The following is a 14,975-nucleotide window of genomic DNA, read 5'->3' as shown; positions in this document are numbered from 1 at the left end:
TATCGCCAACTGTGTGCTAGAAATGAATGAATTGTTTTGAACAGTTAAAGACTAGTGAGTTATTTTGCGAATGTGTGAATCATTACACAAAACCACCGTCGTCACCATGGCAACAGGAAACCTGTTTCTCACGCTCCCTCTGCGGCGGCCAAACTCATGATCCTGATGAAATATGATGCGTCACGTTCCAATGTCTCTACCATCAGCATTTCTAACTGTTGATTCAAGTCATAACATTTGTGAGCTGCTTATAGAACCAAAGTACTTACGTCAGATATATCATCCGGGTTTTATGCCAGTTTCATTGATAAAATATGTGCATGAGTATCAATGAAACATGTATATGAACAACAGATAATACCATAATTAAATGATTAGTACAAACATCATGCAGATCTTACAATGATCCTCTTGTTATTGTCGACCTCACAAATACTGTGAGAGTTTTTTTATCTTAATTACTTCCAACCATCCAATAATCCCTACATCTATCTGAATAATAATATAATATAATGGCCATCTATATAATATCTAATGTGTACTTTATATAGCAAAAACCTTAACTTCATTGATGACCACTTAAAACTATTGATGTGATTTTAGAGCATTATACAACACATTACGATATTAATTGTATAGAATATGCAGGATGTTGATGCAGGTTTATTGAAGCACATTTCATTGCTCCCCCATTTTACTGACATACTGTGACTCTGGAGCTGACGTGCTGAACTTTCAATACAACAGTTGGGCTCCAGCGGCCTCTACTGAAGGAAATATGAACATGCAGATGCATACATTGAGAACTGTATGAATGTTCTGCCATCTACTGGCCAAAGTGTGTGTGTGTGTGTGTGTGTGTGTGTGTGTGTGTGTGTGTGTGTGTGTGTGTGTGTGTGTTTATACTCTTGTACAGATATCTTTTTGAGGACCATTTTGATTTTAATGGATTGTTTGGGGGTTGATACTTGGTTTTAGAGGTATGGGTTAGAATAAGGTTTAGGTTTGGGGTATTTTTCATTTAGTTGTGATGGTTAAGGGTTAGGGTTAGGCTCTACGGAATGCATAATACCAACGAGTGTCCTCACTAAGACAGAAATACAAACTTGTGTGTGTGTGTGGGTCCTGTAATTTGATATTTCTCTGTCATATACAGGGAAGCAGATGATGATGATATTGTTGATGAGGAACAGTATTGACAAATTGGAAGCAGAAAATGCAGTTATCAGTCACTATCTTGTGGACATAAGAATTTGAATTCTCATCCGAAGAAAAAAGTCATTACCTGCACCAAGGAGGTTTTATTGTCACCTATGTCCATTTTGGTTGCTTCTCATTCTCTGGATGCATTTCTAATTTCATGTCTTGGCAAAACGAGAGGTTAAAGGTCAACACCTAATGGCTTTGAGATAAATTGTCTCATGTTCACAAATATTGTCTGGACCGCCTGTGGCCTCTTGGGAGCCGTATGTCTCTTTAACCCATCCGGTTCTAATCAAATTCTAACACAGTGTCCATTGTGTGTCATAAAAACATGTCTCTGGGGATGAGGAAGGATTTTCAGAAAGATGTCAGGGGAATTAGTCTAACGATGATGTGTTGCAGCATGGGACAGATCTGTGCTGGAGTACGAGCAAAAAGCTGTCAGCTGTTGCTTTTGTAACAACACAAATGAAAAGTCTGAATCTCCTCTAACATTCCTGGAGGCTTCATTGTACCTTACACCCACACAGCTTAGTGAGACACTAATTGTGAAATATGTGGAGCCTTAATATTGGAAATGTGAAAGTGAGTCATACTTTCCTAAAGCCTGAAGAGAGTTTGTCAAATGTCTTATTAAGTCTCGCTAATAGTGCAAAACCCCAAAATAGTCAGTTTGCATAAGGCACTTCTTCAGGTTCACAGTAACGACACCTGACACACAAGAGAATATTCTTACGACTCATTATTCCTTTTCTGATCGACTACTCACACATACATAAAACAATAGACTCAAACATCCACAGTATTAATTATAACTCTGTGTTTAAAACACTGTGCTTGGATTATCCTCAAATGCTCAATGATCGTTATTACCAAGTTCTTTGAAAATGTGGATGTGTTGTGCAGAAACCACAATCACATCTGATTTATCCATGAGTGCATGCTGGGAAACACCGAGAGTAGTTCTAAGAGGTAGAATCGTAATATATTCCACAAAAAAAGAAGAAACTGCAGGTGGAGGTGAGGTGAAGAGACCGGCCATCCTCTCAAACACCTGCAGACTTAATAGACTCAAAACCAAACTGGAAGGGGACCAGTTGAGCGGTGGACAGACGTACGGATGAACAGACTGACTCAACTTCTGTGATTTTCTTCTGTGTTGTTTTTCAAGGTAAACACAAAAACTAATAGTTGACTCTCAAAGGATTCTGTGGTATATGAATGAACACACATTCCCACAAGGAAGTGACCTTTTGACCTCACTGACCCAGCGACTGTCTCCTCAGTTTGGCTGTCCCTTATTTAGCCAACAACGTCGTCCAAATCAACACAAGAGCAGATTACCGGGCTTTACTGTGTTGCGTTACATTAAGTGCAATCTTTTCTTTTTCAATTCACGTCACACACACTGCGACACTTTCTTACAAACTTTTGCTCAAATCTGAAACCCTTCATTGATCTTTTCTTGTGTTACTTTTTATCCCAAGGATTTACTTTTATTACCTCCGAGAAGGAAGCTATGTTTTCACCATTGTCTGTCTGTCTGTCTTTTGTGTTGTTGTTGTGTTTGTATGTAAACAGGATTATAGAAAAACAACTGGACTGATTTCCATTCGACTTGTAGGAAAGGCCAAGGTATTGGTCAGGGAAGAATCCATTAAAATCTGAGTGAATCCAACAACAGGAGGCGGATCCAAGAATTGATTTAATTCCCTTTCTTTAACATTGCGAGACAGGGAAGTTTAATGACATTATAACAGGAAATAATTAATGGATCTGGATAATCCCCCCTACATAATCACATTTTAGGGACTAAAATCTATGATTGTTAAAATGAGGTGCAAGGTAAGTGCATTTAAGGGGACTGTTGGGCCTTGGCAGAGATTTGTGTACTAGTGAGTGTAATTTTAGTTTTAGACATGTTTCCAGTTTCTTGGTCAGCCTGTCTAGCTCCCGTTAATTACCTTATTACTGTTGGCTGCGCCCGAGCATTCTTCCTTTCATTTTCAAGCTGCCTCCTTTGCCCTCCGTCTGAAGCTGGACTTATCCAAGATTATCTTTCTTTTTTTGTCATCTGAGGGAGTCAAAGTGCTTCTTGTGCCCTGTAAAAGTTGAGGCCAGACCTCTGAGCTGCGGCCAGTTTGTCTCATTACCACAGTTCACTGGCAGTGTGGACATTGCACACGGCTTATTGGATATGTTTGTTCAGTTCCATCGGCCTCGGGATAACTGGAAGCAAATGATTTTACACAGATACATCCAGACTGTCCAGATCCAGACAGTGACGCAAATATTACATTTATTGTTGTCATTGTAAAACAAAAGGACAGGTTTTTACTTGCCTCACCTATGAGTTTCTAGGTGGTGGGAGGTAAAAGGTGTTCAGTTTCACTCTTCTCTTCCCTCCCTTGCTGCAATCACCATATCAGCCTTTGTATGACGCCTCCTGCTGCAGAGAGGTGCTCGTCGGACCAGTTTTCAGAGGCAGAGTTTGGCTAAAAGTTTTTGGGGACGTCTTCGCAGCCTGAGGATAAAACCGAAGGGAGCTGGATTTTGTTTTGTTTAGAGAAAGGCTGAGCTGGAATGAGTTTTATGTGACGGGTGGTTTAATAGAAGTGTGGATTTGAGGCGGACACACAGCCAACAGCAGCTGAACAGGAACGTGAATGTGTTTGATCTGATCACTGGAGGGATAACACAGCTCAGCACACGTGAGTGTTACACCTACAAGCTGATATTTACAGTCTCTTCTAATTCACATGGAATTTCTCATACACAGTGTTTGGGAAATATTCTTTTTTCTTTTTTTATGAAACTTCTTTAGTTTCTCAAGTCACACTCTTACCTCAGAAGTTTAAATGTCAATCTCAGATCTTCACCTGCCCCGGCAACACTGAAAAAGACTAAAGCTGTAACCGACATGTATAGAATGGTCAATTTTTATACTTTTTTTAATCCAGTCAAACTGAGAATGTGACAATAAACAGTGTGTGAATCAAACATTTGTATACAGATGTGTGCTACGCTACACAAATAACCCACCAAAAATAACCTGCCTGACCACATTCGTCAGGAACTCTCAAACAGATAACATTCCCTCACAAGCGCAAACAGGCTCAGGACCTCCTCTCACACCAGAGCCACAAGATGATTTAGATCTATGGTCATTTTTATTTATTTTTTAATCTGGAAGCTGAGACATGTGAAGATATAGCACTCCTTCTTCTCGATGTCACAGTGCAGAATGAAGCAATGACATCAGGTAATAAAATGAATATGAAGTAGAACAAACACAGCCCTGGGTGTGGCTCTGACAATGTGACAATAAGTAGGTCAATGGTGAGTCGGAAAGAGAGAACTTCAGGTACACCACCTGGAGCAGGAGAGAATAACTGTGAGCTACCCTCATACCTCTATCCTTTCCTTCTATCCTCAGTTAACTTACTTAGGATTATACATTTTATGATGTATGTATTATACATAGCTTTTTAAAGGACATGTTTGTGAAACTTGTTACAGATGCTTCCAAATAAAGTTACACTTCGCATAAACTTATTGTAAAACTTTACAGACTCAAAATATTGAAACTCAAACATGACACTCAGTGAGCAGTATATTAGCTACACATAGCTGTCACACCTACTTTAGCGGTCACATGATATTGTCTGTCTGATAATTCTGGTTAATGTTAGTAATATAAGTTGCTTATTAACTAAACAAGTGTTATCAGCTGTACGCACAGACATCCTACAAATACCGTCAATGTTAAAATATTTTCTGTATATATATTCTGAAAAGATATGTATTTACAAACAATTGGGAGTTAGTGAAAACCTGTTTATCTATGAAATAAAAATCTGCAGCATTTAATTTATTCTGAAACATATATGTACTTTATACATATGCTATGTGTACACATATTGTAAATGAGTAATGTAAGTGGATGCTCTTCACCCAGACATTTCACTACTTATTTTTTACTTCTAAAGAAACACACAAACTCTCTTGAGGACTCTTACCAAGAACAAACTTTCAGTCAACCTTGAACTTGTTTTTTGCAGTAAATTAAATTTGGTTTGCTGTGATGTGTTATTCTTGGGGAAAATACTAGAAGATGGTTCCAAAATAATTTTAATGACTCAAATTCAGCCTCATGGGTTCAGTGTGAGGGGACAAAGGTCAAGGGGTTAAAATATCTTCACTCCCCAGAGAACACAACTGGTATTCGTCTCTGCTTCAGTCATGAGTACAACGCATCTTTTAAATGCACAATATGGTCAGTGTTGCTTAATACTCATCAGTAAACTGAGTTCAGTGGGTCTCTGTCTCATCGTCTGCTGTGGGAGTGCAGCAGCACAGACGTTTACACGATCCAGTCCAGCAGGCTTCGTCCAGAAACGATGAGTGTCTGTGGCTGGAGGGAGCTCCTGCCCCCGCACGATTACAACTAAAAACTGTTTATAACAAATTTATCATAGAGCCTGAGAAACGTCTGGTGTCTGTCCTCAGTCTGCAGCTGTGAGGTCTCTGCATCTGGACCATGTTCTCCTCTGCCACCGCGTACAAAAACCAGCACTACGCTGAGCTGAAAAGCAACTGTATCAGGGACAAGACGCTGTTCGAGGATCCAGAATTTCCAGCCATCAATACATCGCTGTATTTCAGGAAACCGCCTTCTGGTACTGTGCAGTGGAAACGACCCGGGGTGAGTGAGTCTGTTGTGGTAATGGTCCATCACTAGCATCTGTCAATGAATACAGTTATTGCTCCAAGAAATAGTATGCAATAGGACTGACAACGGAACCTACACAATTATGTTCACACATCTTTAAGGATGAAGTGTGTTTGGTTCATTTTGTCACTTTCTCTGCTGCAGGAGATATCCAATGATCCCCACCTGTTTGTGGAGGGCATCAGCTCCCATGACCTGAACCAGGGTGTGGTGGGGAACTGCTGGTTCGTGGCTGCCTGCTCCTGTCTGGCCCTGAAGCCAAACCTCTGGAAGAAAGTGAGTTAACCTGGTCTGTCCACTCTGAACAGTCAAGGTGTTGGGTATATTTTCTGCTGGTAACTAAACATCAATGAGGCCTGTAGGTATTTGCATGGAATGTGACCAGCACTGGAATTTGCCTGAGGGGGTTCACTAATGATTGACTGCAAAACGGAATTTCCTTTGTCAAATAGACTTAAACTCTCAGTATTAAAACATATATGTAATTTCTAGGTTTATAGTTGTATAAAAAGTCTGATATTAGGATCTCTTCTATGTCTAAATACTGTATGACTGAGGATATGATATATGATTATCTAAATTCGTCAGAAACAAGACATCAGGAGTCGTGCGCCTCATTAGTCACACTGATGTTTCTGTGTTTCCAGGTGATCCCTAACTGGAAGGAGCAGGAGTGGGATCCTAAACACCCGGAGGGCTACGCAGGAATCTTCCACTTTCAATTCTGGGTGTTTGGAGAGTGGGTGGATGTGGTGGTGGACGACCGGCTGCCGACAGTCAATGGAGGACTCATCTACTGTCATTCAAAAGACAACAATGAATTCTGGAGCGCGCTGCTGGAGAAGGCCTACGCCAAGTCAGTAAACTTCGATCAGATTGTCTCCTGTCTTTTTCATTTTCATATTTACGTATTGTTGATTTTATAAAACATCAACTTGTGATGTTGTCAATGATTGTCAGTATTGGAACAAACTGCTATTGTAACTCATACATACTACTACTTATTATACTAATAATAACAACACAATATATTTTGTAAATGCATAGTATAATCAAGCAAATATAACTGCTTTCTGTATTTTTAGCAAACATCAGTTTTTGTGTTTTGTATTGTCATTATTTTAGTATGTATTGCAAATTACAAATAGATAGAATCCATTCTCCTCTTCTACTTTATTAGCAATTTATTAAAAAGGTTTTACTTCCTGCAACTCTTCCTATATGTAACTAAACTTGTGGTCTCCTCGGTGTGCAGGCTCGCCGGCTGCTATGAGTCTCTGGAGGGGGGAAACACTGGAGAAGCTGTGGTGGATTTCAGTGGCGCTGTGGCTGAAGCCATTAACCTGGAGGAGGAAGCCTTCTACAAAGACCAGGAAAAACAAGACAAGCTGTTTGAGGACCTACTGAAGGTCTACGACCGTGGAGGAATCATAAGTTGCTCCATTAAGGTTTGTCCTGTTCCTGAATGTTCACCTTGATTCTGTACTTAAAGAGAAACTTAGCCGACTATTCCTGTTTACAAATTCGCCAGGCAGAGCCTCATGAAATCGAGGCCAAGATGGCTAACGGGCTGGTGAAAGGACATGCGTACGCCATCACCGCGGTGAAGAAGGTGCGTTTGGGTCACGGGCTGCTGGCGTACTTCAAGAATGAAACCATCCCCCTGATGCGCATGAGGAACCCCTGGGGCAAGATTGAGTGGAAAGGAGCCTGGAGCGATAGGTGAGAGCATTTCAACATTCACTTATTATCCCTCGTTAGAAATTCTATTTCATTTAATAGATTAAAGTAAAAGGTGGGAAGTTTGTTCCTGAATGGAGAGAAGAGACAGAGGCTGTGTTCAATCTAAACCATAATAGTTCCAGTGGATTTCAATGGTGACAAAAAAGTGAATCTGCATGAAAACTCTGCAAACCTATCCTTTGTCATTATCCACTTTAATCTATTGTTCATTCACACATTGTATTCTCATTGTTCTCTGATTTATTTTACTGTTGCAGCAAAAACGTGATTTTTCAGATTTTATTGAGAAAAAACATGATTTATTTTAGAAGTTCTGACAAGAACAAGAATGTGGGGTGGTCATTCTTTTTCCTGATGCAAGATCATTTTCATAAATAAATAAATACAAATGTACTGAAAGTATTAAATTCTACTTGAGTAACAGTGAGTATTTGCTCACTTAAAAGACAAACTTTTACAACACAAAATCCACAACTTGAGTATTAAAATCTGTCTGATTCTATTTTAAACTATGAATTTAGTTCTTGAACAAATCTTTAAGTGCATTAACCACTTGCTTAACTTATTGTTCATCAGCTCTGAGGAATGGTCAAAGGTCGGGGATACAGAGAGGGGCAACCTCGGCATCACGGTGGAGGACGATGGAGAGTTCTGGTGAGTTCTTCCAGATGCAAAGCTCCACCTGTTGAGTCTACTTCCTCTTTGACAGTGTAACAACACATGTGTTTGCATTCACAGGATGTCTTTCGCAGATTGGTGCAAGTACTTCACAGATGCAGATATTTGCCGTATCATCAACACTTCGCTGATCAGCATCGACAAGACGTGGAATGAGGCTGTGCACTTTGGGAGCTGGACCAAAAATTCAGATCCTCTATTGAACCGCTGTGGCGGTTGCGCCAACCACAAGCAGACGTTCCTGCAAAATCCACAGGTGCTGCACATTTTGGATGCACGTTCTCCTCACATCACCTGCGCTCATGCCTGTTTATTTACTTGTTCACTTCTTCTCTTACAGTATTTGTTTAACGTGACGAAGGAGGTCGATGAAGTTCAAATCTCCTTGCAACAGAAAGACGTGAAGATCCAAAGACGAGTTGGCCAAGGAGAAAATATAACCTTTGGCTTTATTATCTTTAAGGTAATATATTGTGCAACACAGACACTATCCACAGTAGTGTATTGTTCTAATGAACGGTTATTGATTGACCAAGCATATTGTATGATGAGTGCCAAAAGACTGGCAAAGATCAGTGTGAGATATGCAGGGTTTTTACAACATTACACAAAGCTCAGGGTGAGACTCACTAGAGATGAATGCATCAAGAGGAAATGGTGTTTGTCAAATGTTTGTTTATTTAAGGGGGGAAAGAGCCATTCCATCAAACTTTGGCTCATTTCTGTAGGAAAATTTGGCTTCACTTGCCTTTTCTCTTGCAAAACTTGTAGTTTTTAAAGCATCAGGCAGACATTACGTGATCGGTTTATCAGCAAATAAAACACACCATTTCAACAAAGCATGAAACACAAAGAATGCACACAATTAGGATGATTGTTTCAGGCTGAAAACAGAACAGAGACACGCACCTCAGCCTGACATGAACAAAAAAGAAACGTAGAGGTCAGAAGTTTGAAACCCTCTTTTGGACGACCATTTTAGATAGCTTTTCTAGTTCATAATGCCTTGACCAACCAATCGTCCTAACCCTAACCCTTGATCTGGATGTCTAAACCTAACCATCTTGGTGTCGAACCTAGAGGTCAGAGGGTCCTGATCTAAACCAGTAAAGCTTCCCAAGCTTCCAAAAGCAGGGCTAGGAGAGAACTTCAAATACAGGAATACAAGTCAAACAACTGAAAGCACAAACTTTCAGTTAACCCTTACCCTAACCCTAACCCTAACTATATCCTTATTCTTAATCCATATCCTTAGCCCTATGCCTACCCCTACCCCAATCCCTATCCCCATTACTCTCCTTAATCCATATCCCTAACCCTCATACTTAACCTAACCCCTACCCCTTACCACATGTGCCTCAACCAATGAATTAAAACAATTAAAAAACAAAAATTAATCTGACAAGATCTGTGACACTGTTTGGAAAAAAAAGTTGGTAAACTAGCTGAAGACTTGACGATGCATTAACTTTACTGTTTTTAACTGTTTATTGATAAGAAAGTAAAAGTACTGCTCCTTTCTATCGGCTGTTAAACATGTCTCGACTCGATCTTGTAGGCAGAGTCTGTCACATTCACATGAGGCCACGTGACTGTATGTGGCATAAAAAAACACATTTACTGTAGAGTGACTTCCTTGTCAGATATCAGGTTCAATTAACCTGAATTGAACCTGTATCATTGATGATCAATGTGTCCTCCTTTGTTTGATGGACTCCACATGTTGTGTCCACACTCTCAGTCATGTGCTACCATCCACAGCAACTTTGTATTTTTCTGTTGGAGACGTGTTTCATCAGTGAATTTATTTTTCCTGGTAGTTGAATCAATTGGCCTCTGTTAAGACTTTTATTATACAAATAAATAAAAAATGTATAGGTGCACGTTAAACAGGATTTGATATCTCTTAACTCAGAACTGAAAAAAATACACACTTACAATGTGCTGAATTAGATTTTCACTATTCTGCCAACAGGGGGCAGGAGAGTACATGTAGGCAGCATTACTCCTGCAGATACAATATTGTGTGTGTACTGCATATGTTTATACATTATTGATTTCATATATCATGCTGTACTGAAAATGTGGAGAGTGTTTACACAAGATGCCATCTGTCTCACTTACCTAGGAGGTTAAGTTTTCACACAGTCTACACACAGTCCATCGAGTCCAGCCTCACAACAATGCTTGAGTTTGGATTTAACATGAACTATTATCCTGGTTTTAAATGTTATGTGGAACATGAGAAACCTGGTTATGACACTTTTTTCCCTTCTCCAGGTGGAGCTGAACAGGAAGTACCGGATGCATGACATCCTGACCCAGCAGGTCGTGGGGACATCCATCTACATCAACGCCCGGTCGGTGTTCATGAGGTGCATGCTGCCGAAGGGCCGCTACATCGTCTTCCCCACAACCTTCAAGCCTCAGACGCTGGGGGATTACATGATCCGAATATTTACGGACGTGGAGGCGGACTGCAGGTATGGCTGTGTGCGGAGGAGTCAGTGTAAATCTGTAATTTTGGCAGATGTGAGACACACGAGGGAAAGGGAGAACACAGCGTCCCTCTGTTCAGACTGTTCATGGATGGATAATGTCCAAGAAAATCACACAAATTTGTTTTTTGGAAAGTGGAGCCTGAAAACTGCACCCATAATGGTTGTTGATAGACTGTTCACATTAAACCCCTTTTAATGCAACAGCACCCTCCCACTGCTTTTCTTGGACAGAGATTTTATTTTGCTTCTGACGTTCTTGTTGGCAACTTTATGACACATGAACTGATCCTGTTAACTCCCATACAGCTCGTCCAAGCAGTTTATTTTTGTCACTGCAGTCTTTCCGTTGTCTGATAGTTGATAATATCAAAGTCAGAGTATCAAGATGTAGTAACTCAACTGCTCTCCTGGTCCCGTAATCCTCCTCTACCCTCACAGGGAGCTGATAGAGGATAAACCCAAAATCAAATGCTGGAGCTCTTTTCTGGGATACCCGCAGGTCGTGACCCACGTCTACGTCCATGGAGCTGAGGGGCTGCAGAACCAGGAGAACCCAGGAGGTCAGAGGACGCTCACACGGCTCCACTTCGCCCTCATGGGTCTGAAATATCATCAGTGTCTATAGAAACGTGTCTTTAACTCTATCTTTCATGCAGGTGCAGACCCATATGTGATCATATCCTGTGAGGGCCGCTCGGTGCGCTCCAGCATCAAGAAGGACACTTTGAAACCAGAATTCGAAACCAGCGGCATTTTCTACAGGAAGAAGCCCAGGAAGCCTGTAACTGTGCAGGTAAGATGGCGTCTGTCTGGTCCTGATCAGGGTCATTCATCTCAGTTAGTCAGATCTATGCTCAAAGACAATTAATGCAATAATTCAGTTTGTTTTTAAAGGATTAAAAGTAAAAGGAGTCCATTTGATGGCACATAATGTGTCTGGAAAAAAATGGTGTGTCTTTTTTTTAAACCAGATTTAAATCAATATTTGTGAACTTTGTCATATGTACTTTTTCGTTAATATATATTGAAGATAATATAAATGTTAAATGTTAAACTCCATAACTCACATCAAACTTCTATGTTCTCTATAAGTGAATGAACATGATAATTAAGGGTCCAGGGTCTCATGTTTGTCTGAACTCACCAACACCAAGACACACGACCACCTTATACTGTGTGACAGGGAAATTCTGCCCTGTATCTAAAACTCACTGGTTCCTCCTCAGGTGTGGAACAGCAACACGGTGCAGGACGAGTTCATGGGCCAAGTGGTGCTGTCCGGCTCGGTGAAGGACAACACCGATCCCCAGAGCCTCCAGCTGAGGAAGCGGGGCCGGCAGATGGCCGACGAGATGCCCGGCATCATCGGCGTGAGGATTGTCAGTTCCACTCAGCTGCTGGCCATGTGACCTCGGCCTTCAGTGACTTAAGAGAGAGAGCCGAGTCATTGCTGAGTCACTGGACTACGTATGGAGGACAGAAGCACCAAAACCAGCAGCTTTGATTTCCACCAGTGTAGAACACACGTGATCACTCTGAGCAGTTTTACACTATTAGAAACAGGGCACTATTGGACAGAGTGAATGTCACTTCCTGTTAATTACTTTGTATACAATATTCTTTCCTTTTTAATTTCTCTGATTACTTTTCTAAACAAATGTTTCTTTAAGTTTTATATCAACATTTATCAAGGTTGCTTGTGAAGACACCATCCCTCTATATGCTACACTACACATACTGTGAGTAATATGGTCTTTGCCATATGATTTTCATATTTATGACCTGTTTCTCTACATTCATCACAATGCAGAGAAACGTACTAAACAGCATGTACAACTTCATCATTCATGTGTTGTCTGTTTCTTTAATTCAGCCTCTGTTCCCGTCTCGCTTCAGTTCACCTCACAATCATTAACAAAAATAAAAAATAAAACCTCAGCATCACAACAACATCGTCACGAAAACTGTGGTTTTCTTCCTCTTTTTATTTCAGTCCAGTTCCCAAACTGCAATATTTAGTTTTTTTGTCGTTTTTTTTTACACTCAAGACACAGCCATGCACAATTCAAAGTTCAAAAAGTCTATTGCTTCAACCACAATTAAAAATAGTTTATCCAAAACCTTATTTCCCCCATTTTGGGGAGAGGCCTGCTGAGGTATGCCAGATGGTTCAGCAGTTTTACAAAGCTAGACAATAATAAGAGTAATAATAATGATAATAATAATTTAAAAAGTAACATTTTTTGTCTTTGTTCCATTCTCTTGATACACATTAATAGAGGAATTTTCACACCACGTGTACAGGTTTACACATTCAGAAGATAGGAATGTACAGGCGCCATCACAGAAAAGGGGCACGTCAGCGGTGTCGCTTGACCCGAAATTCACCTTTGTGCTCATATTGTCCAGATCTGTACATGGGGGGGAGGGGGCGAGAGGCCCCGCCCCAAAAAAGAAAAAAAAAAAGCTTCCGGCCAGGACCCCCCCCCTCCCCTCTCCCTCCCCCCACACACACCTACCGCACACACACATACATGAACGAACACTCAGCAGTGGTACTCAGGACAGACTGTGTGGGCCCGCACACAGAGCGCTGCGTTCACCGGCTCTCTGTCCGCAGGAGGGGGGGGTCCGATGACAGGAGAGCTGGATCCAGGCGTGCGCGTGTTCTTCTCTCTTCTTTTTTCAGTTTTTTGATTTCCAGGGTGCAAAACATATATTGATACATACCATCGAGCAACCTGAATATTGTCATTTTAAGTTACATATTTCTGAAAAAAAAAAAAAAGGGAGGGGGGTTTTCCCATGGTATTTACATACATACATACATAACCTAACAATCTTAACCTATTCGAAGATGAGATACAGTGTATGGTTTTGTTTTACATGCATGGATACTCTAGCATCCTGCGGCCTCCTTCATCCTCTGCACGACTGCTGTACATCGGAGGTGCAATAACACTACGCAGCGAGCCCGCACCTCAAGAGTCAAGGTGGACGACACGGGTGAGGCATCTTCTAGTGCAGATTGAGGTAGCCCCCTAGCACACATCCACTGAGACACACACACTCACACACTGAGGGATGCTACATGGGGAAAAAACCCGACAAAGCTACGACACATAGTGGAAAGCCTTCTGCACAGAGAGGAGTTCAAAACGCTAACCAAGGTTCGGATGGAATGTAAGGAGACAAAATGAACCTTCTTCTGTTTTCGGCGCTCATCAGGACAAGGTACAATCATGACATGGCACTCGTTGCTTTACTCAGTGGAGAACACCACCCCTCCCCCTCTGATCTGCCACACATCCAAACAGCTCATGACATAAACAAAACGTATGGATCACATGAGATAAAGACACAGAGGCATGAACGAGCAGCGTGAAGGGGGCAGGGGGGGGTGAGGAGAGCTGGGACCTTATTGGACGTGTTGAGCTGGAAAGGTCGGCCTGGATTTCACTGGAATGTCCACATTCATTTTATTACCTCGGCCCAGGAGGTTATGTATTCTCCTTGATCGTTTCTATGTCCACAAGGTTAGGCCGAAACTACAGGACGGATTATAATGAAACAAGTGGGAAGGATGTGATGTGGGTCAGGGAAGAAACCATTACACTTTGGTGTGGATCGAGAATTTAAGGGGACTGTTGGGCCTTGGTGGAGTTGTGCAATCCACTGAAGGCCACTCTCGTTTATACACACAACTACTTGTTCAAATAAATTCTTCCTGCCTGTTTTGTTTTGACCATTTAAGTTTGAATGCATTATCATTTAATGGGTTTTATTCTTGCCATGTTTGTTTTTTTGTTCTCAAAGGTCATCTTGTTACAGGTCTCAGGATACAAGGAGGCTTGGGACACTGTGATAAAGTGTGGCACCGGGCCTTCCATTAACTGCAGGTAAATGACTACATGACCTTCTGTTTCCCCACTGTCTTAAAGAAATGGGAAAATCTGAAACGTTGGGATTCAGGGCTACACACAGAATACTGCACCGGCACCTCGAGACAGAATGTTTCTCTAGTCCTTGATCCTGCACAGTGTGTATGTACATTTTTAAAGACCTCTCTTATTATCTGATGGAATAAGATGTTTTTGCTACAAAATGTTGATTTAAAT

The 14,975-nt window shown here is 41.1% G+C and overlaps 1 protein-coding gene across 1 annotated transcript; it reads left to right on the top strand.

Annotated features, from left to right (window-relative positions):
* Nucleotides 1–3,652: 3,652 nt before the first annotated feature.
* Nucleotides 3,653–12,698, top strand: LOC133969768 (calpain-5-like). Its single transcript, XM_062406458.1, has 13 exons — nt 3,653–3,914; nt 5,713–5,908; nt 6,080–6,211; nt 6,583–6,791; nt 7,191–7,383; nt 7,467–7,657; nt 8,255–8,332; nt 8,417–8,612; nt 8,697–8,819; nt 10,637–10,839; nt 11,296–11,417; nt 11,514–11,650; nt 12,084–12,698. The coding sequence occupies exons 2-13, from the start codon at nt 5,744–5,746 to the stop codon at nt 12,264–12,266; spliced, it is 1,932 nt and encodes a 643-aa protein (XP_062262442.1). The 5' UTR covers nt 3,653–3,914; nt 5,713–5,743; the 3' UTR covers nt 12,267–12,698.
* The last annotated feature ends 2,277 nt before the right edge of the window (nt 12,699–14,975 follow it).

The sequence above is a fragment of the Platichthys flesus genome, chromosome 15 (genome assembly GCF_949316205.1).
Source record: "Platichthys flesus chromosome 15, fPlaFle2.1, whole genome shotgun sequence".
Lineage (NCBI taxonomy): Eukaryota > Metazoa > Chordata > Actinopteri > Pleuronectiformes > Pleuronectidae > Platichthys > Platichthys flesus.
Note: the sequence above shows the minus strand (reverse complement) of the source record. Positions and strands in the feature narration are given on the sequence as shown.